Source organism: Microcaecilia unicolor, chromosome 5 (assembly GCF_901765095.1).
Source record: "Microcaecilia unicolor chromosome 5, aMicUni1.1, whole genome shotgun sequence".
In the NCBI taxonomy this organism is placed as follows: domain Eukaryota; kingdom Metazoa; phylum Chordata; class Amphibia; order Gymnophiona; family Siphonopidae; genus Microcaecilia; species Microcaecilia unicolor.
Genome location: NC_044035.1, coordinates 213,552,329 through 213,579,172, shown reverse-complemented (window position 1 = coordinate 213,579,172; position 26,844 = coordinate 213,552,329). Strand labels below are relative to the sequence as shown.

At 43.3% G+C, this 26,844-nt stretch overlaps 1 protein-coding gene across 1 annotated transcript in view; it reads left to right on the top strand.

Annotated features, from left to right (window-relative positions):
- Nucleotides 1-26,844, top strand: part of FHOD1 (formin homology 2 domain containing 1) — a 586,414-nt gene that overhangs the window by 401,843 nt on the left and 157,727 nt on the right. Inside the window, exons 12-13 of the mRNA XM_030203753.1 lie at nt 9,173-9,339; nt 13,757-14,628. Coding sequence (XP_030059613.1) covers nt 9,173-9,339; nt 13,757-14,628 — 1,039 coding nt within the window. The remainder of the gene's footprint in view (nt 1-9,172; nt 9,340-13,756; nt 14,629-26,844) is intronic.

Genomic DNA, 26,844 nt, shown 5'->3' with positions numbered 1-26,844 from the left:
AGTCACTTAACCCTCCATTGCCTCAGGTACAAACTTAGATTGTGAGCCCTCCTGGGACAGAGAAATATCCAGTGTACCTGAATGTAACTCACGAGCTACTACTGAAAAAGGTGTGAGCAAAATCTAAATAAATAAATAGGATGCACACATATATATGTTTGCCTGTGGCCCAATACACTGTTAATCCAACCTTGGATGTCTTATCAGTCTTTATCTGTTAAGAGCTAAAATCAGAAGCCCAAACCATAGACCATACCATCTGGAGATTGTAGGGAGAGTCCATGGTAGGGGGTCCACATATATATGTTTGCCTATGGCCTAATACACTGTTAATCCAGCCTTGGATGTTTTATCAGTGTTTATTTGTTAAGACCTAAAATCAGAAGCCCAAGCCATAGACCATACCATCAGTGGATACAGTGGCATACCAAGGTGGGGGCGGTCCGCCCTGCCCCGGGTGCCGCCGCTGGGGGGTGCCGTGGCGTGCGCCTGTCGGCTCCGAGTTCGCTAACTTCGCTCGTTCGCTGCAGCTCCCTCTGCCCTGGAACAGGTTACTTCGCACCCAGTCTCACTCTCTCTCTGTCACACACACACTCGCACATTCACTCTCTCTCTCACAGAGTCACTCTCACACACACACTCTCAAACTTACACACTCCGAGGAAAAACTTGCTTGCGCCTGTTTCAACTTTTTGAGAAACAGACCTTTTTTACTAGTCCTATATAATAATTCTCACCTCCAACGTTCTATCTTGCTGCCTGTGTCCGTGGCTTTCTTCGCAGTTGGAAGAGCCACAGAGAGTGTGCTGTTGTGCCGAGCTGGTACGCGGGTGCACATTCCTGCGCTGGGAGGGGGGATCTCAGGAGTCGGAGCGTTGTGAAAGAGGAGGAAACCAGGCGACGGCCGCGGCTGCCCCTCTGGGCCCCATGGGAGGGTGTGTGGGCAGCCGCAACAACTCCTCGGGAGGGAGGGAGCCTGAAAGAGGGAGGGGGGAGGGACCCTGAAACTCAGGGGGGGGGGTGGGACCCTGAGGGAGGGGACCCTGACAGTCGGAGGGTGAGAGGGGGGACCCTGAAAGTCAGAGGCAGGGAGGGAGAGAGGGAGGGAGGGGATGACCCTGAAAGTCGGAGGGAGGGAGGAAGGAAGAGAACGACCCTGAAAGTCGGAGGAAGGGAGGGAGGGAATGACCCTGGAACAGGGAGGGGAGGGAAGGGAGAGGGAGGGGGAGGGAGGGGGCAGGAAGGGGGAGGGGGGCCCCTGGCACACACTCTCATTCTCACACACACACACACTCTCTCTCTTTCTCACAGACACACTCGCACCCAGTCTCACTCTCTCTCTCTCACAGACACACTCGCACCCAGTCTCACTCTTTCTCTGTCACACACACACACACTCGCACCCAGTCTCACTCTCTCTCTCTGCCACACAGTCACTCTCACACACACTCTCTCAAACATACACACTCCGAGGAAAACCTTGCTAGCGGCTGTTTCATTTGTGTCAGAAACGGGCCTTTTTTTACTAGTATTAAAATAATGAGTAGAGTGGAATGTGAATCACTTATTCTGCAAACATACGTAGTCACACGCATTTTGCTTGTGACACACTCATTGGGTCTCCCACTCCAGTTCACATGCCAAAGTCCTCTACCCTCATGCATTGAGGTGACTTTGGCATCCGGTCAGGCAGCAGCAATCCCCTAATTGCTGCTTCCTGTGCCGGCCCCATGGTTTAAAATTGTGGCATCAAACTCTCTGAAGACTACAGCGAGAGGTCACAGTCATCATTTTAAAATGTGGAGCTGCCATAGGTAGCGTTTGAGGATCACTGGTGCGCTCAACACACATTGCAGCTCAGCAGTAGCAAGGAAGGTGGGAAAGGGAGATTGGAGGGACGCACTGGGTGTAGAAAGGGAGATCATAGGACATTCTGGGCATAAGGGAAGGTGGAAAATGAAGATCAGAGGGACACACTGGGCAAGAAGGAAGGAGTGGGGAAGGAAGATCAAGGTGACATTCTGGACATAGAGGAAGGGTGGAAGGGAAGATTGGGGAGCATGCTGGATATGGTGGAAGTGGAGATTGGGGGGCATGCTGGGCACAGAGGAATGAAGAGAGTTGGGGAGCATTCTGGGTATGGAGGGTGGAAAGGGAGATTGGGGGACGTGGTGGAAGGGGATATCAGTGAACATGCTGTACATGGAGAATTGTGGGAGGAGAAATGGTGGGGGGTAATGCTAGGCATGGAGGAGAGTGGAAAGGGAGATTGACATGCTGGAAGCAGAGGAGTGAAGGTAGAAGGAAAGATCAGGGGGTGGTGCTGTAGAGGAAGGAAGGTGGAACTGGAGACCAGGGGGAGACGCTCAACAGGAGGGAAGGGAAGACAGGAGAGATGTTAGAAATTGATGGATGAAAGGTAGATAGAAGCAGTAAAAAGAGAGAGCTGGAAGACTGGAGGATGAGAAAGAGGGATAGACTTTGAGAGGCAAAAAAAAAGTATCAGAGGAAGCTGATCATGAAAAAAAATCAGAGTGGAAGAAATTAAGAAGAGAGAAGGAGAGAAAAACATACAAAATAGACAGGAGGTCCTGGACAGCGATCAAAGAGATAAGGAGCAGAGACTAAACCATGCTTAGCAGGCTTTTATTTTTACTGTGCAGTTTGCCGCTTATTCAACCTGGAAAGGTGCATGGCACTGGGGATATGTATTGCCACTTCTCTTGGCACCAGGCTGGATTTCCTGAGTAGGCTCTCCTCTCCGTGCTACTACCCTGCTGAACACTGAAGCTTCATTTTGAGGTGTGGGAAAGGGAGAGAGAGAGAGAGAGGGGGGAGAGGGAGCTGCTGGACCATAAAGGGGGGGGGGAAGAAAGAGAGAGAACATGGAGTTGCTGTAGCATAGGGGTGGAGGGAAAGGAAGAGAGGACAGAGAATTGCTGGACCATAAAGGTGGAGGGACAGAGAGAGAGGACAGAAAGTTGCTTGACCATAGGTGTAAAGGGGATAGGGAGTTACTGGACCATAGGGGTGGAGGGAAAGGAAGAAGGGATAGGGAGTTGCTGGACCATAGGGAGGAAGGGGGAGGAGAAAGGGAATTGCTGGACCATAGGGGTGGAAGAGAAGGGAGCGGGGACAGGGAAATTCTGGACCATATTGGTGGAGGAGAGGGGAGGGACAGAGAGATGCTGAGCCACAAGGGTGAAAGAAGGGGGAGGGAGGGGGAGATACTTGGCATGGTGGAACCATGTGGGAGAGACCATGGGGAGATCTCAAGGAGAGGAGTGTGAGAGGAGGATAGTAAGTATACATAAGTACATAAGTAATGCCACTCAGGGAAAAGACCAAAGGTCCATCGAGCCCAGCATCCTGTTCACGACAGCGGCCAATCCAAGCCAAGGGCACCTGGCAAGCTTCCCAAACGTACAAACATTTTATACATGTTATTCCTGGAATTGTGGATTTTTCCCAAGTCCATTTAGTAATGGGAAGCATTGTACTAATGAGGAGTAGGTAAAAGAGAAGGGATTGAGGCCAGGGATGGAGTGACACAGGAGACGTAGGGGGGAGAGGAGGACATGGAAAGTACTGGCAAGTGAAATATAGGTGGAGGACTGAAGAGCAAGAAGGTGAAATTTGAGGGGAGAGACAGAAAACAGAGAGAGAGAGAGGAAATATATCAGAGAGGTATAGTGAGGGAATAGGAAACGATAAGAGTAACATGCAGAAAGGACAAATGGACTGCACTTACTGGAAATAGAGCAGAAGACATACAGGAAAACAGAAAAGAAGAAACTGGAAACAGTATGCTTGGAAAAATAAAGTACCCAGGCAACAAAGGTAGAAAGTGTTTTATCTGAATTTATTTGGTGGAATACGTTAGCTTTGGGAAATGTGTATCATGGATGTCTTTGTATTTTTTTTTTCAGTACAAGAGGAATTCATTTCTGTTTTTATTTTTCCTATGTTGTGGTACATACCGAGTTTGACTTCTTCGGTTTCCCAGTTCAGTTTTTGTCTTTATATTTCTAATTTGTTCTGTATTTGGTGTGTGACCGAGGTGTAGTATTCTGTTGGCAAATAGTTTCTGTGTAGAATTCTGTAGCAGTCCCACTTGTTCTGTTGTACCAGTGGTAGGTGTATTGGTATTCTAGCGTCCTGTGTATTGTTTGTTGTGCTGCCTGTTCTTACCTAGGGTTCTTGTTGTTTAAATCATAGGAATCAGTGCTACTGTTCTATGGTAGATTTTCTACATGTATGTTGAGCTGGAGGTGAGTTACATTTAGCTACAACAGGTATTTTCTTGCCTCTGGAGGCTTACACTCTAAGTTTGTACAGGAGGTAATGGAGCAGCAGTAGAATTTGAACCCTGGCTTCTCTGGTTCTCCTCTCACTTCTCTAACTATTGGATTCATCTAATATAGATAATGCCTATTCCAAACATGTTTTGTAACTCTGCAGTAAACCTGGTGGCCATTTGGCAACTTACAAAAATGTGATAGCCAAATCATCTTATAGTTGCCAGTAACCACAGGATTTTGTGTTACAGTGCTGCTGAACATCACTGTTCACATGGCCAACAGGAAGATGCTGGACTAGAGAGCTTGGACTGACTGGGAGCCAAGTTTTAAAAGTACCTGCATATATTTACAGAATACTGTAAATACTATTCTGTTTAATAATTAGTATTATTGTGGTACAGTATATGGATGTTTTTGGCACATAATTCCCTGGAGTGTATTCTGTGTAAATACCTTCAGTAATAGAGATACTAGGGGGAAATGACTAGTGCAGGTGCACCAGAGACACAGTGAAGAGGTCCTTTACTGCTGTGTTCAAAAGTGCCCTCACTGTCCCTTTGCTGCTGACATAGGTGCTGCCTTCACCCTAAGGATTTTACCTAGCCCTGCCCTGCCCCCAACCTCCACTCTAGGTCCACCTCACTCCATCTTAGCCTCCTCAAACAACTGAGTCACTGACCACACATATATGCCTATGAGGATTTTAAACCTTTTTTCTCTCCCGGCCCTTCAGCCTTGCACTGGTGCCTATTTTACAAAAGTCTGCTCCCCCTGATGTGAAAACCTGGCTACGCCTCTGTTACTTACATCTTGTAATTAGAGAAGATACGGAGAAAGGTGACCAAAATTATAAAGAGGATAGAACTTCTCTCATAAGAAGAAAGGCTAAGGAAGTTAGAGTTCTTCAACTTGGAGATGAAGGAGGATATGATAAAGGTCTGCAAAATCTGAATGGAGTGGAAAGAGTAAAAGTGACAAAGCCAAAGGGGGGAAAAAAAACCTACAAAGAAGATCAAGCAAGTACACAAGGAGTAGGGATGGACCAAGGATATTCATCAAAGAAGGCCTGTCTCAGGAGTCACAAAATCTAAAAATGGCAAACAAAATGAATACATGAATAAATAAATGACTAATTAGAGCAGCAATCAAATGTAAAATCAATATAAATGAATGAATAGGTAAACCAAACAAATCCCATGAAACATTATGTAAAATATATGCACTGTAGCCAATTAAATAAATAGGTGGCACTTACAAATAGGATGCATAAATAAATAAATGGATAAATAGATAAATAGCTGATACTGTTAAAGCCCACAGATATGAAATAAGATAAATTAATAAACAGATGAGCACAATGATATTTAAAATAAATAATATTGAAATGTATATAAGTAATACAATGGGAATAAACTGGATAACATATTGAAAATGAAACACACTTTGAGGGGCATAATCGAACGAAAACGTCTATCTCCATGGGCGTTTATCTCCGAGAACGGGTCCGTGAAGGGGCGGACTGAACCGTATTTTCGAAAAAAATAGACGTCCATGTTTTATTCGACAATTTGTGAGCTGGGCGATTTTGTTTTTCAGCGATAATGGAAAATGAAAGCGCCCAGCTCAAAAACGAATAAATCCAAGGCATTTGTTCGTGGGAGGGGCCAGGATTCGTAGTGCACTGGTCCCCCTCACATGCCAGGACACCAACCGGGCACCCTAGGGGGCACTTTTACAAAAACAAAAAAAAAGGTAAAACAGCTCCCAGGTGCATAGCACCCATCTCTTGTGTGTTGAGCCCCCCAAATCCCCCTCAAAACCCACTGCCCTCAAGTCTACACCATTACTATAGCCCTAAGGGGTGAAGGGGGGCACCTACATGTGGGTACAGTGGATTTGGGGGGGTTGGACGACTAAGCATTAAGCAGCACAATTGTAACAGGTAGGGGGGGATGGGCCTGGGTCCACCTGCCTGAAGTCCACTGCACCCCCTAACAACTGCTCCAGTGACCTGCATACTGCTGCCATGGAGGTGGGTATGACATTTCAGGGTGAAAATAAAAAGTTGTGAAACATCATTTTTTGTGGTGGGAGGGGGTTAGTGACCACTGGGGGAGTCAGGGGTGATAACCATGCCCCAGTTCCGCCTTCACCACGCCTCCGACACGCCCCCGTCAACTTTCTACGCTTCCACGATGGAGTGCAGTTGAAAACGTCCAAGTTCGGCTTTCGATTATACCGCGTTATTCGTTTTTGTGAGATAAACGTCCATCTCCCGATTTAGGTCGGAACTTGGGCGTTTTTCTCGTTCGATTATAAGCAGGTTTATGTATTAGTATATTTTAAAAAACATAAGAAATACAAACATAATGATATAAAAAGAATGCATATACCCTGGGATTCTATATATCACGCTGAGATTTCCACATGGAATTCAAAGCTTATTAAGTAACAATGTGTGTAATTTAATTGGTTAACTAGCTAATCAGCACTGTCAGTTGGCAATTATCATCAGTAATTGACATTAAGATTTACGCGCACAACTCAGTGTTTTCTGTAACGTGGTGCATGTAAATCCTAAGTCACATAGAGGGGGCATGGCCATGGGTGGGGCATGGGCTTGCTTAAATCTATTTGCAGTATTATAGAATATACCCACCCTGTGCCGAATTTAGGTGTCTGGATTTACGCCAAGTAAAACATGGCCTATATGGACGTGACCAAATTCAGTCACGTGGCTAGGCACTCGGTGTATTCTATATACCACATGGAAATTTAACCTATTTTATGAAATTTAAGCATACTTTAGAGATTACCCCTAGATGTATTTTTTTTTCTGCGTGGATTTTTCAGGCATCATATATAGAATCTAGCCCATAGTGTCAACTTTACAAAGTTACTTGATTTAAAAAGCAGACAATATTAAACTGATATATCATAAATCAAACTAAAACTGAACAGGCATATCCATGTAATTCACACAAGAACTTTAAAGGGAAATTTAAAGGAAGCATACCTGATCAATAAAGTGTTGAAACTAATGCACCATGGAAACCCTCAATGGTAGCAAGAAGAACTGATAAATACAGTGGAACCCCGATATAACGCTATGATTCTAATACATGAAATATTGCATTAAGTGGCCCTTTTACTAAGGCACGGTAAGCCTAATGCAGGCCTACCATGCGTGCAAAAGGGCATTACCATGGGATACGCTAAGGTTTCCCGCTCAGTGTGTGCTAAGACCCCACTGGAAATTTTTTTTTAATTTTTCAGCGTGGGAGGCATGCCCATGGGGGGAGAGTAGGTGTGTCTGCACTAATCAGGTAGTGAGGGCACATTACTGTATGCTACCCAATTAGCACAGGAGTAGTGCTGGAGCCCTTACCACTTCCTAAATAGGTGGCAGTAAGAGCTCACCTGGTAATGGCCACTCACTAATTGGGAAATTAGTGCATGGCCGTTACAGAAAAATATGCCAAGACAGCCATTTCACCACTGCGCTAAAAGTAGCCACACCACATGGAAAACCTATACGCTGACACCAGTGCCGGCTACTTTTTAGTGTGGTTTGGTAAAAGGAAACTTAATGCAGGGTTGTGTTATAGCGGGATCAATAGATCATGAACCAAAAGTTGATCTGTTGCAAAAGGAACTGTATGCAAAAAAATTTTAAAAATAAAAAAGGGGTTAGCCAAGAAATGATTGTGTTATATGCGGATTTGTGTTATTGCAGGGTGCATTATATCAGGGTTCCACTGTTTGTAAAAGTAAAATTTAAAAATGGTGACTAAATAGATCAAATATGAAAATAAACATTCAACAAGCATGAACAGAGAGAATTATCACAGGCATGAATTAAAGCATAAGTGAACCTTTTGTTTACTCTTTCAAAAAGTACAAAGACTAGGGTACACTATATAACGTTAATATTAATAATTTACAAGAAATGAGAGAAAATGTTTTTTCACTCAATGCATAGCTAAGCTCTGGAACTCGTTGCCAGAAGATATGGTAAAAGCAGTTAATGTAGCTGTGTTTAAAAAAAGGTTTGAACAAAATCCTGGAGATAAGTCCAGAAAATTTTAAGGTAGATCCAGAGAAATTCACTGTTTATTTTTGAGAGTAAGGAGCAATAAATCTTCTTATTTGGGGGATTCTTTTAGATACTTGTAACCTGGATTGGCCACTATTAGAAACAGGATGTTGGGCTACATGAACTTTTGATCTTACCCAGCATGGAAATTTTTATGTTTGTGTTCTTATGAGTCATTCTCCTTAAACCTATGTAATTTATTTCCTTCTCCATAATGAAACCAAGCTAAAATTATATGTTTGTAAAATGGGTCAGCTACACATAGAAGTTGGAATTGAGCATTTCTCATTCTGGCCACTTCAATTCTTCTCTCTCCATTCTGTGTAGAATAGGGCTGCACAAGTCTTTAACCTTTAATGTAGTACCAGACAGCACATGTTTAACTTGCCAGTTAAAACAAAAAAAACAGCACCACGGGCCTTTAAAAATGGAACACAGTTCTTTAATGAATGAGCCTTGACAAAAGATTTCTACCACCAAAAATAAACTGAAATAACTTCTTTGGAAATTAAATGCCATATCTTAAATAAAGTTGCATTCATATACGTCAAATAAAATACATGATGGTTGATATTTAGATAGAGGGTGTACTGTTAACACTGAGCCCTAAAGAAAGGGGGTTTCCATGGTGGCACTGCCACATAACGGTTACATCATAACTTTCCTTCTAAGTAGGGACAGGTAAGCCTTTACCTAATGACATACATTAGAGACACATGTCATATTTGTCTGTCATGCACACTGAAAATTATTCTGTTTCCCTTTACTTGTGTAGACAACGTTTTCTGGAAAACCTTGCTGCAACAGAATTAGAGAAACGATCAGCATTGTCTAGAGGAAGACAAGATACATTGACAGAAGCTATGCAAAGTGGGTGTAAATCTGCTAACATACCCGACAAAGACAATGAAGGGATGCTTTCGGCAAATGTAACAAGTTCAGGTACATTTTATAAAACTTGTTTCCTTTCTACCCTTGTCTCTGTAAAATTGGGTTATATGTTCCCTAAATTGCTGTAGACCAAGGCTGGTAAACTTCAGTCTTCAAATGCTAAAAACAGATCTTTTCTGATTAGCCAAATTATTCAAATTAACCTATTTCTTGGATCTAATAGTTGTAACACAATCTTATAAATATTTGTTGTGCTGCTTTTTAGCTCCCATTAATTCCCTCACTCGTAACTGTCTCGTCTGTCTGTATTATTTAGATTGTAAGCTCTTTTGAGCAGGGACTGTCTCTTTGTATCAGGTGTTCAGCGCTGCGTGTGTTTGGTAGCGCTATACAAATGCTAATAATAATAAAATCCTGTAAGCCTAAAAATGACTGTAGTTTACCATTCTTGGACAAGAGAGTTTGAGTTCAAGCCACACCCACTTAATGTGTAAAAGCACATCTACCTTGTTCAAAAGCCCTAATTTCTGTTGGGAGGAGGAAGTGTGTGTGTGGGGGGGGGGGAGGGGTGTTCCAAATTAAGGAATTGGATAGTAGAACTTAAAAGTAAAGGGTATTCAAGGCTTGAAATACTCATGTAGAAAAAATTCTTGCTTCAGTTGGTTAAGCATCATCTTGTGTTAATTAAACCCTTACATGCAGCAGGAAGGATGACATTGCTCTGGTCTCTGCTTGAGAGCATGGACAAAGCGTTGAGATTGCGGAGTACATTGCAGATCCGTTGGAGGCAGTGGATCTGCAATTGCTTATAGTAGTTCTAGTGTGAGTTACAAGCCTACATGAATACATACTAGATACTGGCAGAAGCTGAGAACTTAGGGGCCGTATTACTAAAGCTTAGTGCCTGCTAATGGACCTTAGCACGCACTAAATGTTGCACATTCTATTTTATGCCCATGGGCCATGTGACACTTAACATATGCTAATATCCATTTGCTCATGCTAAGCTTTAGTAAAAGTTGCCCTTATTTACTGCTTTGAGTGGCTGTCATGTATATGTTTGTTGTATTGATTTTTTGTGTGTGTGCTGGGCTATGAACATGCAATTGTACTAATCAAACACAATTTTATATATGTACTAGGTTAAAACGGGCGAGATTTCCAGCTACCCTCCTCGCTGCCGCTCCCTCCCCCCTCCGTGCCGGGCCCCCTGCACTGACCTGACAGCGCTTCCACACGGAGGTAAGAGGCGCTGTCAGGTCAGTGCAGGGGGCCCGATAAGTAGGAGGGCGGGAGCGGCAGCGGGGATGGGGGGAAGGGGGGAGGTTGATGCGCGCGATGTTCGTTTCCAGGCGGCAGCGTCCGACTGTGACTCCAACTCCATTTCCCTCTCTGTTCCGCCCTCTGACGTCATCATGTCTTGACGCGAGGTGAGTCGGTTGCCGTTTATATGTTTGATATGTGTTATGCTATAATGAAATGCGGCAAAAGTGCAATAAACTATTCCCATGAATATCATACACACACACACACACACATATATATATATATATATATATATATATATATATATATATTCATCAAGGGGGGGCAGGGGGGCTCACCCTTCCCTTCTTCCTCTTCCCTACAGGCTGGTTGGAGGGTAGGGGTTAGAGCAGAACTCCCCTCTTGCCTGCAGACTGAAAAGAAGTAGCAGAACTGTGTTCCTGGCTATTCCCTTAGAAAACACACACCCACGACTCTTTGAAAATTTATTAAGGCTGAGTTCCTACATTTATGTTAAAACTTTTTCACTAATCTAGGGGCATAAAATGAGGCTGGCAGCAAGGGTGGGTTTAAGGTGGGGAAAAAAATTAGGAGCTTAGTTCTGATTAGCACTAGACTCAAAATGCTAGAAAAATGAATGGCGGGCCTAAATTATCAGTAAAGAGGGCAGTATTCAGCCGGCAGTGGTCAGTGTCTCTTTAAGTGCTGGCAAACAGTGACTAAATTAGACCCAGGTACTTAGTACCTGCCCCTGTTCAGCTACCTCCTAGTATCATCCATTATTCTTTCCTTAATGTTTTTAGTCTTCTGCATTAATCCAATGGTATCTGTTTCTCAAACCTCACACTAATACTATTTTCTTTTGTCTCACCTAGAATGTAAATCACACTCAACCCTGGAAAGGGGATATTAGTGGTATACAAGAATTGATTTGAATTGAATTTGAATACCGACACTGATTATCAGGGTGTTTGGCCGCACCTGGAAGTTATCTGGGTGCGGCCAATATTCAGTGCTGTATCTGCATAGCTGAGAGGACATACAGTGGGGGAAATAAGTATTTGATCCCTTGCTGATTTTGTAAGTTTGCCCACTGACAAAGACATGAGCAGCCCATAATTGAAGGGTAGGTTATTGGTAACAGTGAGAGATAGCACATCACAAATTAAATCCGGAAAATCACATTGTGGAAAGTATATGAATTTATTTGCATTCTGCAGAGGGAAATAAGTATTTAATCCCTCTGGCAAACAAGACCTAATACTTGGTGGCAAAACCCTTGTTGGCAAGCACAGCGGTCAGACGTCTTCTGTAGTTGATGATGAGGTTTGCACACATGTCAGGAGGAATTTTGGTCCACTCCTCTTTGCAGATCATCTCTAAATCATTAAGAGTTCTGGGCTGTCGCTTGGCAACTCGCAGCTTCAGCTCCCTCCATAAGTTTTCAATGGGATTAAGGTCTGGTGACTGGCTAGGCCACTCCATGACCCTAATGTGCTTCTTCCTGAGCCACTCCTTTGTTGCCTTGGCTGTATGTTTTGGGTCATTGTCGTGCTGGAAGACCCAGCCACGACCCATTTTTAAGGCCCTGGCGGAGGGAAGGAGGTTGTCACTCAGAATTGTACGGTACATGGCCCCATCCATTCTCCCATTGATGCGGTGAAGTAGTCCTGTGCCCTTAGCAGAGAAACACCCCCAAAACATAACATTTCCACCTCCATGCTTGACAGTGGGGACGGTGTTCTTTGGGTCATAGGCAGCATTTCTCTTCCTCCAAACACGGCGAGTTGAGTTCATGCCAAAGAGCTCAATTTTTGTCTCATCTGACCACAGCACCTTCTCCCAATCACTCTCGGCATCATCCAGGTGTTCACTGGCAAACTTCAGACGGGCCGTCATATGTGCCTTCCGGAGCAGGGGGACCTTGCGGGCACTGCAGGATTGCAATCCGTTATGTCGTAATGTGTTACCAATGGTTTTCGTGGTGACAGTGGTCCCAGCTGCCTTGAGATCATTGACAAGTTCCCCCCTTGTAGTTGTAGGCTGATTTCTAACCTTCCTCATGATCAAGGATACCCCACGAGGTGAGATTTTGCGTGGAGCCCCAGATCTTTGTCGATTGACAGTCATTTTGTACTTCTTCCATTTTCTTACTATGGCACCAACAGTTGTCTCCTTCTCGCCCAGCGTCTTACTGATGGTTTTGTAGCCCATTCCAGCCTTGTGCAGGTGTATGATCTTGTCCCTGACATCCTTAGACAGCTCCTTGCTCTTGGCCATTTTGTAGAGGTTAGAGTCTGACTGATTCACTGAGTCTGTGGACAGGTGTCTTTCATACAGGTGACCATTGCCGACAGCTGTCTGTCATGCAGGTAACGAGTTGATTTGGAGCATCTACCTGGTCTGTAGGGGCCAGATCTCTTACTGGTTGGTGGGGGATCAAATACTTATTTCCCTCTGCAGAATGCAAATAAATTCATATACTTTCCACAATGTGATTTTCCGGATTTAATTTGTGATGTGCTATCTCTCACTGTTACCAATAACCTACCCTTCAATTATGGGCTGCTCATGTCTTTGTCAGTGGGCAAACTTACAAAATCAGCAAGGGATCAAATACTTATTTCCCCCACTGTAATTAGTATGGCATTATACACAGTCTGACATGATTGAGTAGCTATCCAAGTAGCAGCATTGGATAATTCCTGGCTCTGCCTCGACTCCACCCCTCGATTTACTCGGGCACTAACTGGAGAATGTCACAGCAGTGAGATTCTTTGTCAGTCTTCTTTCTAGGGAGCTGCACTTGGGGGTGGAGGAAAGAGGTTTAAGGGGATTGGATGCTTTGGGGTACAGAGTAGTAGCTGGTCCTCAGGTTATTAACATAAGTGTTTCACAGTTTTTGTAAAGATTATAAAGGCTAACGAAAATGATCAGGGAGAATCCTTTTGATGTCACTGAAAATATCTTAATGCAAGCATTTACTAAAATAAAGGACCAATGAAGACTGTGGTGAGCCATGAGTGATTAAGTTATATAGCTCATGTGAATTGTTTCACCTCTGATGGTCTTTAATACATTATTTTTAGCATTTTTTAAATGTTTATAAAGATTTTAGTAAAACATATTGTACATTTGATAACAATGCCTATGTAGAAATCTCTGTGAAGCAAGCAACTAATTGTGTTAATGTTTTCTGCAGGTCTGAGTTGCCTTCATCAGTCTAATGTTGAACACTGTAGTACCATCTCAACTGACAAGAAATTTATGCTGGACATGCTGTTTGCCAAAAACAAAACCAGTTCTTTTGAAGTGAACCAAGATGATGATTTACCCAGTCATATGCACAACAAAACTTTATTACAGTCCAGGGAAAACAGATTGAGCTCTAGCCTCCAAACCAAAGCTAGGGAGGAGAGCAGTGAAACAGAACTGTATTCAGAAACTGAGCCTAAAGCTCTGAGGGCTCAGTACAGCATAGATGCAGAAATAAATTCCAGAAATTTAGAAAAAGCACAAATGACTCCATTTAAAAGGGAGTCTGAATTTGTCTGGGATCAGAAGGCATCAAGCCAACAAGAATTAAAGATTAATGACTTGGATTTTACAGACTTGGGTGAAGAAGATGATTTTGATGTTTTGGATGTGTTACCCATGGAAACAAGTTTAAGTTTCCCCCCTCCACTTCCTAACTTCACTGCATCATCACTTTCTGACATGCTTTCCCCATCCATATTACCTCCACCTGCTCCACCACCACCGGGTTGCCCCCCACCACCACCTCTGCCACCACCTGGCTCTCTTCCACCACCCACACAGAAGGGTATTTCTTTACCTCTTCCTCCACCCCTTCCTCCTGGATTTTTATCATCCTCCCAGGTCCAAAATTCACTTCCTGATAAGAAAAGAAAGACACTGAAACTCTTTTGGAAAGAACTGAAACAGCCTGTTAGCTCTAGATGTGGCAAATTTGGTCAAAATACAGTGTGGACTTCCCTGGAAAAAATTGCTGTGGATGCTGATAAAATGGGACATCTTTTTGAATCCAAAGCTAAAGAACTTCCTAGCACCAAGGTACTCTCTCCTATCTCTCTTTATCTCTGTGTGTGTGTGTCGCATGTCAGCGTTCATCGTGACCAGGGACATGGGTGACTGGGCTCTACTACTACTCCTCCAGATCTTGCCTTTGCCAGATTAAGGAGGGGTTAGGTGAGTGACATGGAAATAACATATGAAAATGTAGGAGTGGGGCATGCTATTGTCATGGGTCGAGGTACACATTTCTGGGATAAAGGGGGATGATGTCAAGGAAAACATGAATAGCCACACTGCTATTGCAGCTTGTCATTTTATAACAGGTTTTCCTATTTGTATTATGTAATTCTAGATTCTCATTTATTTATAACAAAACTGCACACTTATGCATATTGTAGCGTTTCTATAGTATACTTGACAAATAGTAGTACTTGTGTTTTATCAGTGAAAGGTTGATCTTAATGTAACAAAACTATGCAGTCGACTGCCTTGCAGAACCCTTATGCCTGTGATCATAGCCGTGCTAAGCAGGTGATTAACATGAGGCTGGTGCTATGACTGAGGGCCCTGTTTACTAAGGTGCACTAGTGTTTTTGGCATGCACTAAAATTAGCGTGCGCTAAACACTAGTGACACCCATATATTCCCTAGGTGTCTCTAGCTTTAGCGCATGCTAATTTTTCACGCTAAAACCGCTAGTTTACCTGTAGTGCAGCTTAGTAAACGGGCCCTAAGGCTGCAGTTTTGTGTGCTTCAGTACAGGAGCCACACCTGTTCGTTTGTGATACTGTTCAGAACACTGACTGTGAGTAGATTTAAAGGTACTGGATGAAAATAGCTTAAAGATTCTGACAAGTAAAGGCTTTATAGTAATATTTAATAATGGGAGATCTTGTACTGTTGTGTAGCTGTCCATCTTTTCAGATGGATATATGAGCTTCCTAACTTGTACGTTTAATTTTCTGCTATATCCTTAATTATTCTGTTTGCACAGCAGGATATAATTCAATTTCTTTGGTCAATGGTAAATACAATCTGGATAGTGTAAAACCAGAGATATATTAGAATTTTGAAAACAGATAACTGCTCAGCAAGTGTTAAAATAAATTGTGCCATTCCATTTGTCTGGAGAGAAAAAAAGAGTATTACAAATAATCACTCTTCTTGTTAACATTTTCCTCCCCTTAGCTTCTTTTTTTGAGATCCTGCCAGGTATTTGTGACCTGGCTTGACTTGGCCACTGTTGAAAACAGGATACTGGCCTGAAGGGACCTTTTGTCTGACACAGTATGGCAGTTCTTATGTCCTTAAGTACTCTGTATGATTTGAACCCTGCCCCCCCCCTCCAGTTGAGGAGTAGCCTAATGATTAGTTCACAGCCCACTGCACTAACCATTAGGCTACTCCTCAACTGGAGGGGGGGGGGGCAGGGTTCAAATCATACAGAGTACTTAAGGACATAAGAACTGCCATACTGTGTCAGAGAAAAGGTCCCTTCAGGCCAGTATCCTGTTTTCAGCAGTGGCCAAGTCAAGCCAGGGAACTGGGTTCAGTTATCACTGTAGCTCCTTGTGAATCTGAGCAAGCCACTTATCCCTCCATTGCTCCAGGTACAAAAACTGAGATTGTGAACTCACTAGGTACAAAGAGTACCTGCATGTAATAAATGTTGTACCACAGAAAGGTGGTATATCAAATCCATGATCCTTTACCCTTTATACTGATGGGTGATCTACTTGTGCTCTGCATAGAATATCTGTACCAGCAGGGATTCCTTACCTAATTTTATAAGGGGGTGCCTATTTAAAGCACTTTTTAAGGTGCCTATGTTCAGGGTATTTTATAAAAACAAGTAGATGCCTACCTTTCTTTATAAAATGCTAGCTTATACCTGCTATAGAACTAGTGTAAATATTTTTACCAATATTTTTCAAGTATGCGCCTAAATTATAGTATTTTATAATCTACGCTCATACTTGCATGCTCCGCCTAAACTTCACCCCAGTGCACACCCACTGATAAAGTGTGCACTGTCATTTCAAAGAGCATACTTTTTTATTGGTTGGTATTTTATAAGAGACCATTTATGTGAACATATGTCTACCAAAGTGAGTGTGTACTTTACTGCTTAAATGACATGCTCCCTTAAAAAAAAAAAAATTACCCTCCACATGCTTAGAGATATATGGCATGATACTTTAGTAGGGATTATACTTGTTCGGGTCAATACTCAGCTGGTATCAGTCAGCGTTTTTTCATGTGCTGACCATCGCTGGCCAAATTAGACCCAAATATTCAATGCTAGGCCATGCCAGGCACCAGCATTGAATATCTGAGCATGACCAGCCAAGAGTTTGCCACCGGATCGTATGGTGGACCCTGGTAGTCTAATGGGCATCGGGGCAGGAGTGAACCATATACAGGTGGCAGAGGGAACCCTTTCCCAGGGTGAGGAGTTTGGGATGGGAGTCTACTTGCGATGGGGGTTTGAGCATTTAAGAGCGGCTTCTCATTTTAGGGGGGTCACGAGGGGGGGGGGGGGTGGGGAGGGGTGGAAAGGAGGGCGAGAAGGAAGGAAAATCAGCTGAAAACCAGTACCTGGAAATTATGTGGATGCCGGCTGATATTCAGTGCCAGCACCCGCATAGCTAAGCTGCCAAAGTTAGGACTGCTTTTTGTGACTCCTATCTGCCTACTTAGCTATGCGGACACCAGCACTGAATAAAGCCAGTTCCCACATACTCCACTCCCATTTTCTAGCTAACTTTTACATGGCTGGTTAGTGCCAATATTCAGCAGCACTTCTAAGTGCTGCTGAATATTGGCAGCCAGCTCACTTGGCGTAGTTGAAGAGGGCAGGAGCCTCTGCTGCCTGCTTCAACCATGCTAAATATCTACCCTGTTATTCAGATCAATGTAACTACAGCTGGATTAATCTTTTCGTTTATTTTTATTTATTTATTAGGCTTTATTTACCGCCTTCTTGAAAGAATTCACTTAAGTCAGTGTACAGTAAGAATAAATCGAGCAAAAGCAGTAAAAATATTCAAATAACAAAGTATGGCATAGTATACTACTTACAGTGTCAACACAATATGTAATAGAACGTTTTAATAGACAGCGTAGGGAATAAGCAAAGAAGAAATATATAGATAGGTAAGAGAGTAAGAGGATTTAGAAAATAAGGTGAAGAAAGTTGCACTTGACGTTAGATGATTAAATGTTATCTCAGCTAGGGTTGGAGTTGTTAAGCATGTCCTGCTGCAGCCTGTGTCACTCCTTGTGTTTGTGTGAGACTAAGAAGTTAGTTACTTCTTCCATTAAAGGCCTGTTTGAAGAGCCAAGCTTTCACCTGCTTCCTGAAGTAGAGATAGGCTTGTGTTACGTGGAGCCTTTCAGGGTGTGCTTTCCAGAGCGTGGGAGCTACTCCACAGAAGGTTTGCTTGCGGATATCATATTGTGTAATGTCTTTTGGAGAGGGTGTGGTTAGGGATACCCCTTGGGAGGACCTTAGTGTCCTTGGAGGTGTGTAGAGGGTTGTCCTGATCTTCAAGTATTCGGGGCCAATTCCTTTAATGGCCTTGAAGATCAGACATAGAGTTTTAAATTTAGCCCTGTATTGTACTGGTAGACTTTGCAAAAATGGTTTGATGTGATCACGTTGCTTGCAGCCTTCTCTGAGTCTTACTGCAGCATTCTGAATTAATTAGAGCTGGTGCAGACTCTTTGTAGTGAGACCATTGTAAAGCAGAAGCGTAGTCAGGTGGGGCGCAGGGGGAGCGGTCGCTCCCCTACTTTTAAAAAATGGCGCCTATGCGCCTCAAACCAATAAACATTTTTTTTCTGCTCCCTCCCGAGTCGTTCATTTTTTGCTATCTCTTCTGCCCGCGCTCTCCCGTCCGCGAGGTCACTTTTACTTCCCGAAGCGTTCTCCCTCCGGGACCGGCGATTCACAGCCAGCCTGCCAGCGTCGGGGCTTCTCCTATTCAGGCGCGTCCCACCTCTGTGGAAAACAGGAAGCTGGTTAGGGTAGGCGGGATGCGCCTGAGGAGGAGAAGCCCCGATGCTGGCAGGATGACTGTGAATCGCCGGTGCCGGAGGGAGAATGCTTCGGGAAGTAAAAAGTGACCATACAGACAGGAGAGACGGGCAGAAGAGAGGGTGAAGCCAATTTGAGTAATCTATTCCCCCCCCCCCCCCCCCCCCCCCCCCGTGCACCGTTCAGTTCAAAACAAGCAAGGAGGAGATAGGGACACAAAGAGGGCACTACTGGAAAGAGGGAGGAGGAGATAGGGACACAGAGGGGCACTACTGGAAAGGGGGAGGAGGAGATAGGGACACGGGCACGATAGGAACACAGAGGGGCACTACTGGAAAGGGGGAGGAGGAGATAGGGACACAGGGGCACTACTGGAAAGGGGGGAGTAGATAGGGACACAAAGGGGAGGAGGAGATAGGGACTCAGAGGGGCACTACTGGAAAGGGGGAGGAGGAGATAGGGACACAGGGGCACTACTGGAAATGGGGGAGTAGATAGGGACAAAGAGAAGGCACTACTGGAAAGGGGGAGGAGATAGGGACACAGAGGGGCACTACTGGAAAGGTGAGGAGATAGGGACACTACTGAAAAGGGGAGGAGGAGATAGGGACACAGAGGGGCACCAGTGGAAGGGGGATATGGGGACAATGGTGAAAAAGGGGTGAGATGGGGACAAAGAGGTAATGCTGGAAAAGGGGGAAGATGGTAACAGGGTAATGCTGGGAAGATGGGGACACAGGACAATGTTAGAAAAAGGGAGAGGTGGGGACACCGGGATGGCAGATGCTGGAAAGGGGGAGATGAGGAGACCAGGTAGGCTTGTGCTGAAAAGGGGGGGAGATTGGGACACAGAAAGGGCAGATGCTAAACTTGGGGGCAGGATAGGGACAAGGGACACAGAAAGGAGATGCTGGACAGGAAAAATAGTGGTGCAGAGGCAAAAGGGATGGTGCACTTGGAGACAGATGTAGAGAAGGAAAGGAAGAAGATGAGGTGAGAGAAGAAATGGAAAGGCAACCTGGAAAAGAATTTGTAAGGCTGACTCATGGAACATGGAAAAAAAAGACTGGGACCAGCCAAATTCCCAGACAACAAAGGTAGAAAAAAATTATTTTTATGTAATACTTTGTAAGGACTGAGATGTACCTGCTTTGTAAAATGTACATGAGAAAATGCATTTCTGTCTCTCTCTCTTTTTTTTTTTTTTTACCAGTATTGCACTGTTTAGTCTGGCTTCCTTGTGGGGGGGGGGTCTCTATTTCAATTTTTGTTGTTGTTGTTGGGGGGTTTTTTTTGTGGCTCCCTATTCTGCATTAGATTGTTAGCATGGAATGTTGTCACAATTTGGGTTTCTGCCAGGTGCTTGTGACCTGGGTTGGCCACATTGGAAACAGGATACTAGGCTAGATGGACCATTGGTCTGACCCAATATGGCCACTCTTATGTTATATAGATGAGGGTCTGTCCATGTTCTGCATGTGTGACTGAGGTGAAGGATTCTGCTAGCATGTAGTATCTGTGTAGGAATGTGTAACAGTGCAGCTTGTTCCAGTTTCCCAATAGTAGGTATATTGGTGCTCCAGAGCCCAGTGTAATGTAAAAAAAAAAAAAAAAAAAAATATATATATATATATATAATCACTGTCTTCTGATAGGTGGGTTAGGGCTGTTATGGTGTGGTAAGTTTTGTGTTCTAGGGCAGTTCTGGAGTACCCCCTTGCCAGTCAGGTTTTCAGGATATCCACAATAAATATGCATGACATTGATTTGCATATACTGCCTCCATTACATTCAAATCTTTTTCATGCAGAATGGCAAGGGGGTACTCCAGGACCACCTAGGGAAACACTTCTCTAGGTACCACTGTAATATTTCTAGCACTGTCTTTTCATAGATCGGTTAGGGCTGTTATGGTGTGGTAAGTTTTCAGTATAGGTTTTGGGTGTCTTTTGCAGGGGTTTGTGTTATTTCACAAATTGTCTAGCCCTATTTGAAAGTAGGCCCTTGTCACCCAAAATAAAAATGCTCAAGACTAGTGTTCTTCACATCCTGTAGAGTCACCACACAAACAAAAGTCCATCTTGATTTAAACAAGGTGTCTAGCAGTGGAAGGACTGGGTGTGCTATTCCTGAGGTGATGGTGGTGGTCACAATTTGAATATTTTTATTTGAAGTTAAGAAGACAGGTTAGGTTGCCTGCTCTGGCCAGTCCAGGGACCTGTTCTGTGTCCTGCCTCCTGATGTAACTTACTGTTTCCTTGTAGGCAGGACGTAACCGAGACAGTCTGTATTAATTGTTGCCCGCCACAGCCCCTGAGCAACAACACAGACACTGCTGTCTAGCTGACACCAACCGGCACCTTTATAAAAGTCTGCTCCCCCTGAGATCAAAACCTGGCTACGCCTCTGTTGTAAAGTACATTACAGTAATCTAGTCTTGATGATATGATGGCATGCGCAACTGGGGGATAAGATTTTCTTTCTCATGCAAGGAAAGAGGCAGCATAGTTGTCGCAGATAGTAGAAGCAGCTCTTGAAGGTTGCTTGGATTTTGGGAATCAGAGTAAATTTATAGCCCAAAGCTCCTGACGAGTCATGTTTCTATGGGTATTTTTTCTTGTGTTCACTCAGATCATCACATGATTGGAACCACTTTGAACCTCTGGGGTCTGGAGTAGGGGCTTAGAGACCCAGGAAACTCAATAGTACAATGATCAAGAAGAAAGATTTTTGACAGCTAATCTTTATCAAAATTTCAGACCATTATCCCTCAGATGCATGCACCCCATCACTGCAATAGGATACCTTTAAGGCTGCTTAAAGAGGCAGGTTTTGGAAGCCAAATTTAGGCTCTTAGTAGAAAGCTGAAGTCCAGATTCTCCAGGGTAGCATTTTCAGAAATGCTTCCTGTTCCACACACAGCACCCAAAATCAAGCAGAGCTCCGAAGTCTCAATACGTGGTTTAAACGATGATGCAAGGATGATGGATTTAGATTTGTTAGGAACTGGGCAACATTCTGGGAAAGGTGGAAGCAGTTCCAAAAGGATGGGCTCCACCTTAACTGGGATGGAACCAGGCTGCTGGCGCTAACTTTCAAAAAGGAGATAGAGCAGCTTTTAAACTAGAATGGGGGTGGGGGAGGAGTCAACTGTTGGCCAGGAGTGCATGGTTCAGTGTGGAATATCCTTGAAGGATACTATTGAAAAAGGACATGTAGGGAATCCCAATAGAGAGGTTTCAGCAATGCTTTAAAGTAAACCGGGTGTGCTTAAATGAGAGAGCAGGATAAAGGATGCACATTATCCCTGTCAACTTCTAAGCAGCTTCTAGATCCAAAGAATAAACACAATTTGAAGTGCCTGTATACAAATGCTAGAAGCCTAAAAAATAACATGGGAGAGTTAGAGTATATAGCAAACAGGATGCTAGGAATTATTAAGAAAAGGATGGTGAATAAGACTGAAAATATTATTATGCCTCTGTATCACTACATGATGCGACCTCACCTTGAGTATTGCGTTCCGTTCTGGTCGCCGTATCTCAAAAAAGATGTAGCGGAATTAGAAATAGCTCAGAGAAGAGAGATAAATGATAAAGAGATGGAACTCCTCTCATATGAGGAAAGGCTGAAGAGGTTAGGGCTGTTCAGCTTGGAAAAGACTGATGCGCGGAGATATGATTGAGGTCTACAAAATCCTGAGTGGTGTAGAATGAGTAGAAGTAAATCCATTTTTTACTCATTCCAAAAGTAAAAAGACTGGGGGACACTCAAGGAAGTTACATGGAAATACTTTTAAAACAAATAGGAGGAATTATTTTTTCACTCAGCGAATAGTTAAGATTTGGAACTTTTTGCCAGAGGATGTGGTAACAGCGGTTAGCATATCTGGGTTTAAAAAAGGATTGGACAAATTCCTGGAGGAAAAGTCCATAGTCTGCTATTGAGACAGACATGGGAAGCAACTGCTTGCCCTGGGATTGGTAGCATGGAATGTTGCCACGGTTTCGGTTTCTGCCAGGTACTTGCAATCTGGCTTGGTCACTGTTGGAAACGGGATACTGGGCTAGATGAACCTTTGGTCTGACCCAATATGGCTACTCTTATGTTCTTATCAGCAAGCACTTCTCATCACACAAATACAGGCAGCATAAGATGGACTGTATTTGACATACTTATGCTAAACTGAATCACTTGAGATGAACTTAAAGCCTTGAAGGTTTCCCATATACAACAAGCTTGGCGTTAAACTAAACAGAACTACTATGAACATGGTGACAAACCTGCGCACTACTGGCATAAGCTGTCAGAGGTAGGCCAGGGTTCTACAGCATGGAGAAAAGACAGCTGAGTGGAGATGATAGAGGTCTATAAAGTAATGAGTGGAGTGGAACAGGTAGACGAGAATTACTTGTTTACTCTTTCCAAAAATACTAGGACTAGAGGGCAGGTAGTGAAGCTACAAAGTAGTAAATTTAAAATGAATTGGAGAAAATAATTCTTCACTCAACGTATAATTAAACTGTGGAATTAGTAGCCAGAGAATGTAGTAAACTCTGTTAGCTTAGTGGGTTTCTAAAAAAGGTTTAGATAGTTTCCTAAAAGAAAAGTCCATAAGCTTACTGTGCACTCTATAAGCTGGTTTATAATGTCTTAACGTGTCAACTGTTAAGTTTGTCATAATTGAATACTTTTGTTATCACTTTGTTAAAATTCAATAAAAATAATTGAACAAAAAAAATGGACTTGGGGAAAATCCACTTCTTAGTTCTAGGATAAGCAGCATAAAATGTATTGTATTGTTGTGGGATCTTGCCAGGTACTTGTAACCTGGATTGGCCACTGTTGGAAACAGGATGCTGAGCTTGATGGATGGTTCGGTCTGTCTCAGTATGACAATACTTATTATTATTTATTGCATTTGTATCCCACATTTTCCCACCTATTTGCAGGCTCAATGTGGCTTACAGAGTTTGGTTATGACATAATCATTCCATGATATCAGATACAATTAGTAATGCACAAAGATTAAGTGAGGGAAGAAAGAAGAAAGGTGTTAGGCAGGATAGAAGGTGGACTTTAATAACTGGGTGAATTGGTGATGTAATTTTGTAAGGCTATGGGTTCTCTTTGTAGGCCTTGTTGAAGAGATGTGTCTTCAAAGATTTGCGGAAGTTGGTTATTTTGTCAATAGCTTTCAGGGCTGTAGGTAATGCATTCCACAACTGCGTGCTCATGTAAGAGAAGGTGGTGGCATGTATCAGCTTGTATTTTAGTCCTTTACAGCTAGGGAAGTGCAGATTGAGAAATTTGCGGGATGATCTTATGGCGTTTCTGGGAGGCAGGTCCACAAGGTTTAGCATGTAGATTGGGGCGTCTGCGTGGATGATTTTGTGTACAATCGTGCATATTTTGAACGCAACGTGTTCCTTGAGTGGGAGCCAGTGAAGTTTCTCTCTTTGGGGTTTTGCACTTTCATATTTAGTTTTTCCAAATATGAGTCTGGCGGCGGTATTCTGGGCTGTTTGGAGTTTTTTAATAGTCTGTTCTTTACAGCCAGCGTACAATGCGTTACAGTAGTCCAGGTGACTTATTACCATTGTACCAGGGTATGGAAGATATATCTCGGGAAGAAAGGTTTTACTCTTTTGAGTTTCCACATAGAGTGGAACATCTTTTTCGTTGTGTTCTTCACGTGAGCATCGAGTGTGAGGTTTCGGTCAATGGTAACTCCAAGAAGTTTTAGATTTTCTGCGACGGGGAGAGAACAGTATGGTGTGGTTATGGTGGAGTAGTTGTTTTTGTTGTATTGTGAGGTGAGTACTAGACATTGTGTTTTCTCTGCCCAGGAGTGCATGATTTGGATGCTTTGGTTGATCTCTTTGGTGATTTCATTTAGATAATGTTTGAATGGGATGTAAATCGTGACATCGTCAGCATATATGTAGGGATTAAGGTTTTGATTGGCTAAAAGTTTGGCTAGAGGTATCATCATTAGGTTGAAGAGAGTTGGTGATAGGGGGGAACCTTGGGGAACTCCACATTCAGGTATCCATGGGGGTGATATATCTGCATTCGTTGTTACTTTTCTATGATCTTGTGGTCAGGAATCCTTTGAACCATTTGAGAACTGTACCTCCTACTCTGAAGTATTCTAGTATATGTAGTAGTATTCCATGATTAACCATGTCGAAGGCGCTGGACATGTCGAATTGTAGGAGGAGTATGTTGTTACCAGTTGCAATTGCTTGTTTGAATGAGTTCATTGCAGATACTAGTACTGTTTCGGTGCTGTGATTTGACCGAAATCTTGATTGAGACTCGTGCAGAATTGAGTGTTTATTTAGGTAATCAGAGAGTTGTTTCGTCACTATGCCCTCCATGAGTTTGGTTATGAGTGGAATGGATGCTACTGGGCGATAGTTGGTTAGGTCCATTGTGCTTTTCTTAGCATCTTTTGGCAGTGGAGTAAGTAAGATGTTCTTAAGTGCATTCTATGATTGGTAGTAAAGAGATAGTAGAGGAGTTTTGCACAGCTGATGCTCTGGTGGATCCTCCTCCACTTCTATCCCACTATCAGTTGGTATACCTCAGGGCTCTGTCTTGGGACATCTTCTTCACTTCTTTCCTTGGTGCTCTGATTTCCTCCCATGGTTTTCAGTATCGCCTTTATGCTGATGACTCCCAGATTTCTCTCTCCACACTAGAAATTTCAGCAGAAATCCTGACCCAAGACTCAACCTGGTTGTCTGACATTGCTGCCTGAATGTCTTCACTGCCATCTGAAACTAAACGTGGCCAAGACTGAGCTTCTTATCTTCCCCCTAAACCCACCTCTCTTCTTCCCCCATTCTCTGTCTCTGTGAATCATTCTCCCTGTCTCATTAGCTTTGGTGTCATCTTTGATTCCTCTTTCCTTCTCTGCACATTTCCAACAGACTTCTAAAACCTGTCATTTCTTTTTATAACATCATGAAAATTCATCCCTTCCTTTCTGAGCACACTACCAAAACTCTTATCCACATTCTTATCTCACACTTAGACTGCTGCAACTTGCTTCTCACAGGTCTCCCACTAAGTCATCTCTGTCCCCTTCATTCTGTTCAAAATTCTGCTGTACAACTTACATTTTGCCAGTGTCACTATGCTATTAGCCCTTTCCTAAAGTCTCTTCATTGGCTCCCTATCTGTTTCTGTATACAGTTCAAACTTCTCTTATTGACTTACAAGTACATTCACTCTGCACTTCCTCAGTACCTCTCCACTGTTATCTTTCCCTACACTCCTCCCAGGGAACTCTGTTCATTGGGTAAATCTCTCTTATCTGTACCCTTCTGCTCCATTCCTTTTATCTTGCTGCACCATACGCCTGGAATAGATTTACTGAATCGGTACATCAAGCTCCGGCTTTGGCTGTCTTCAAATCTAGACTAAGTCCACCTTTTTGAGATTGCTTTTAACTCCTAACGCCTACTCACTTGTTCAGTACATATATCTGTTTTATCATTCCCACCTTAAGTAATTCTCTTATCTCTTATTTGTCCTATTTGTCTGTCTTGATTAGATTGTAGGCTCTGTCAAGCAGGTACTGTCTCTTACATGTTCAATGAACAGAGCTGCATATGTCTAGTAGTAGTATAGAAATATATAGTAGTAGTAGTATATATACAGTGTTTAAAGCGTGTGTATTATACTCTTGGCAAATGTCTTTGACCAAGACATTTGCCCCCACAGGTGGATGCTAGGGCAGCAGCAGCAGCTCTGAAAGCTCCAATTTTAGGAGAGGAATTCAACATTGTGATTAGGACCTTACCTCTGGGCAAGAGCCCTACTCCTGATGGCTTTGTATAGGGAATTTCCCCAAGAATTCTTCCCAGTCCTAAATGAATACAGCTTGATTTTCTTGAGAGCCATCTTGCAAAAAATACAGTCTGGTGTTTGTGCCAGGAGAAAGGCGGGATGGTGTGTGTGTGTTGGGGTGGGGGGCTGGAAAAAGATGGAGGAAATGTGTGTGTGCCATGATGGGCTGCAGAAAGATGGATATATAAGTGACAGGAGGAAGTGCCATAACAGCATTGTGAGGCTCAAAGATGAGGGGGAGGAATATGTGGAAGCTGACAAGGATAATGCTGAACTGCTTAACAACTATTTCTGTTCTGTGTTCACAGATGAAAGACTGGGGGAAAGACTGCAGAAAACAAATGTAAATGGGGATG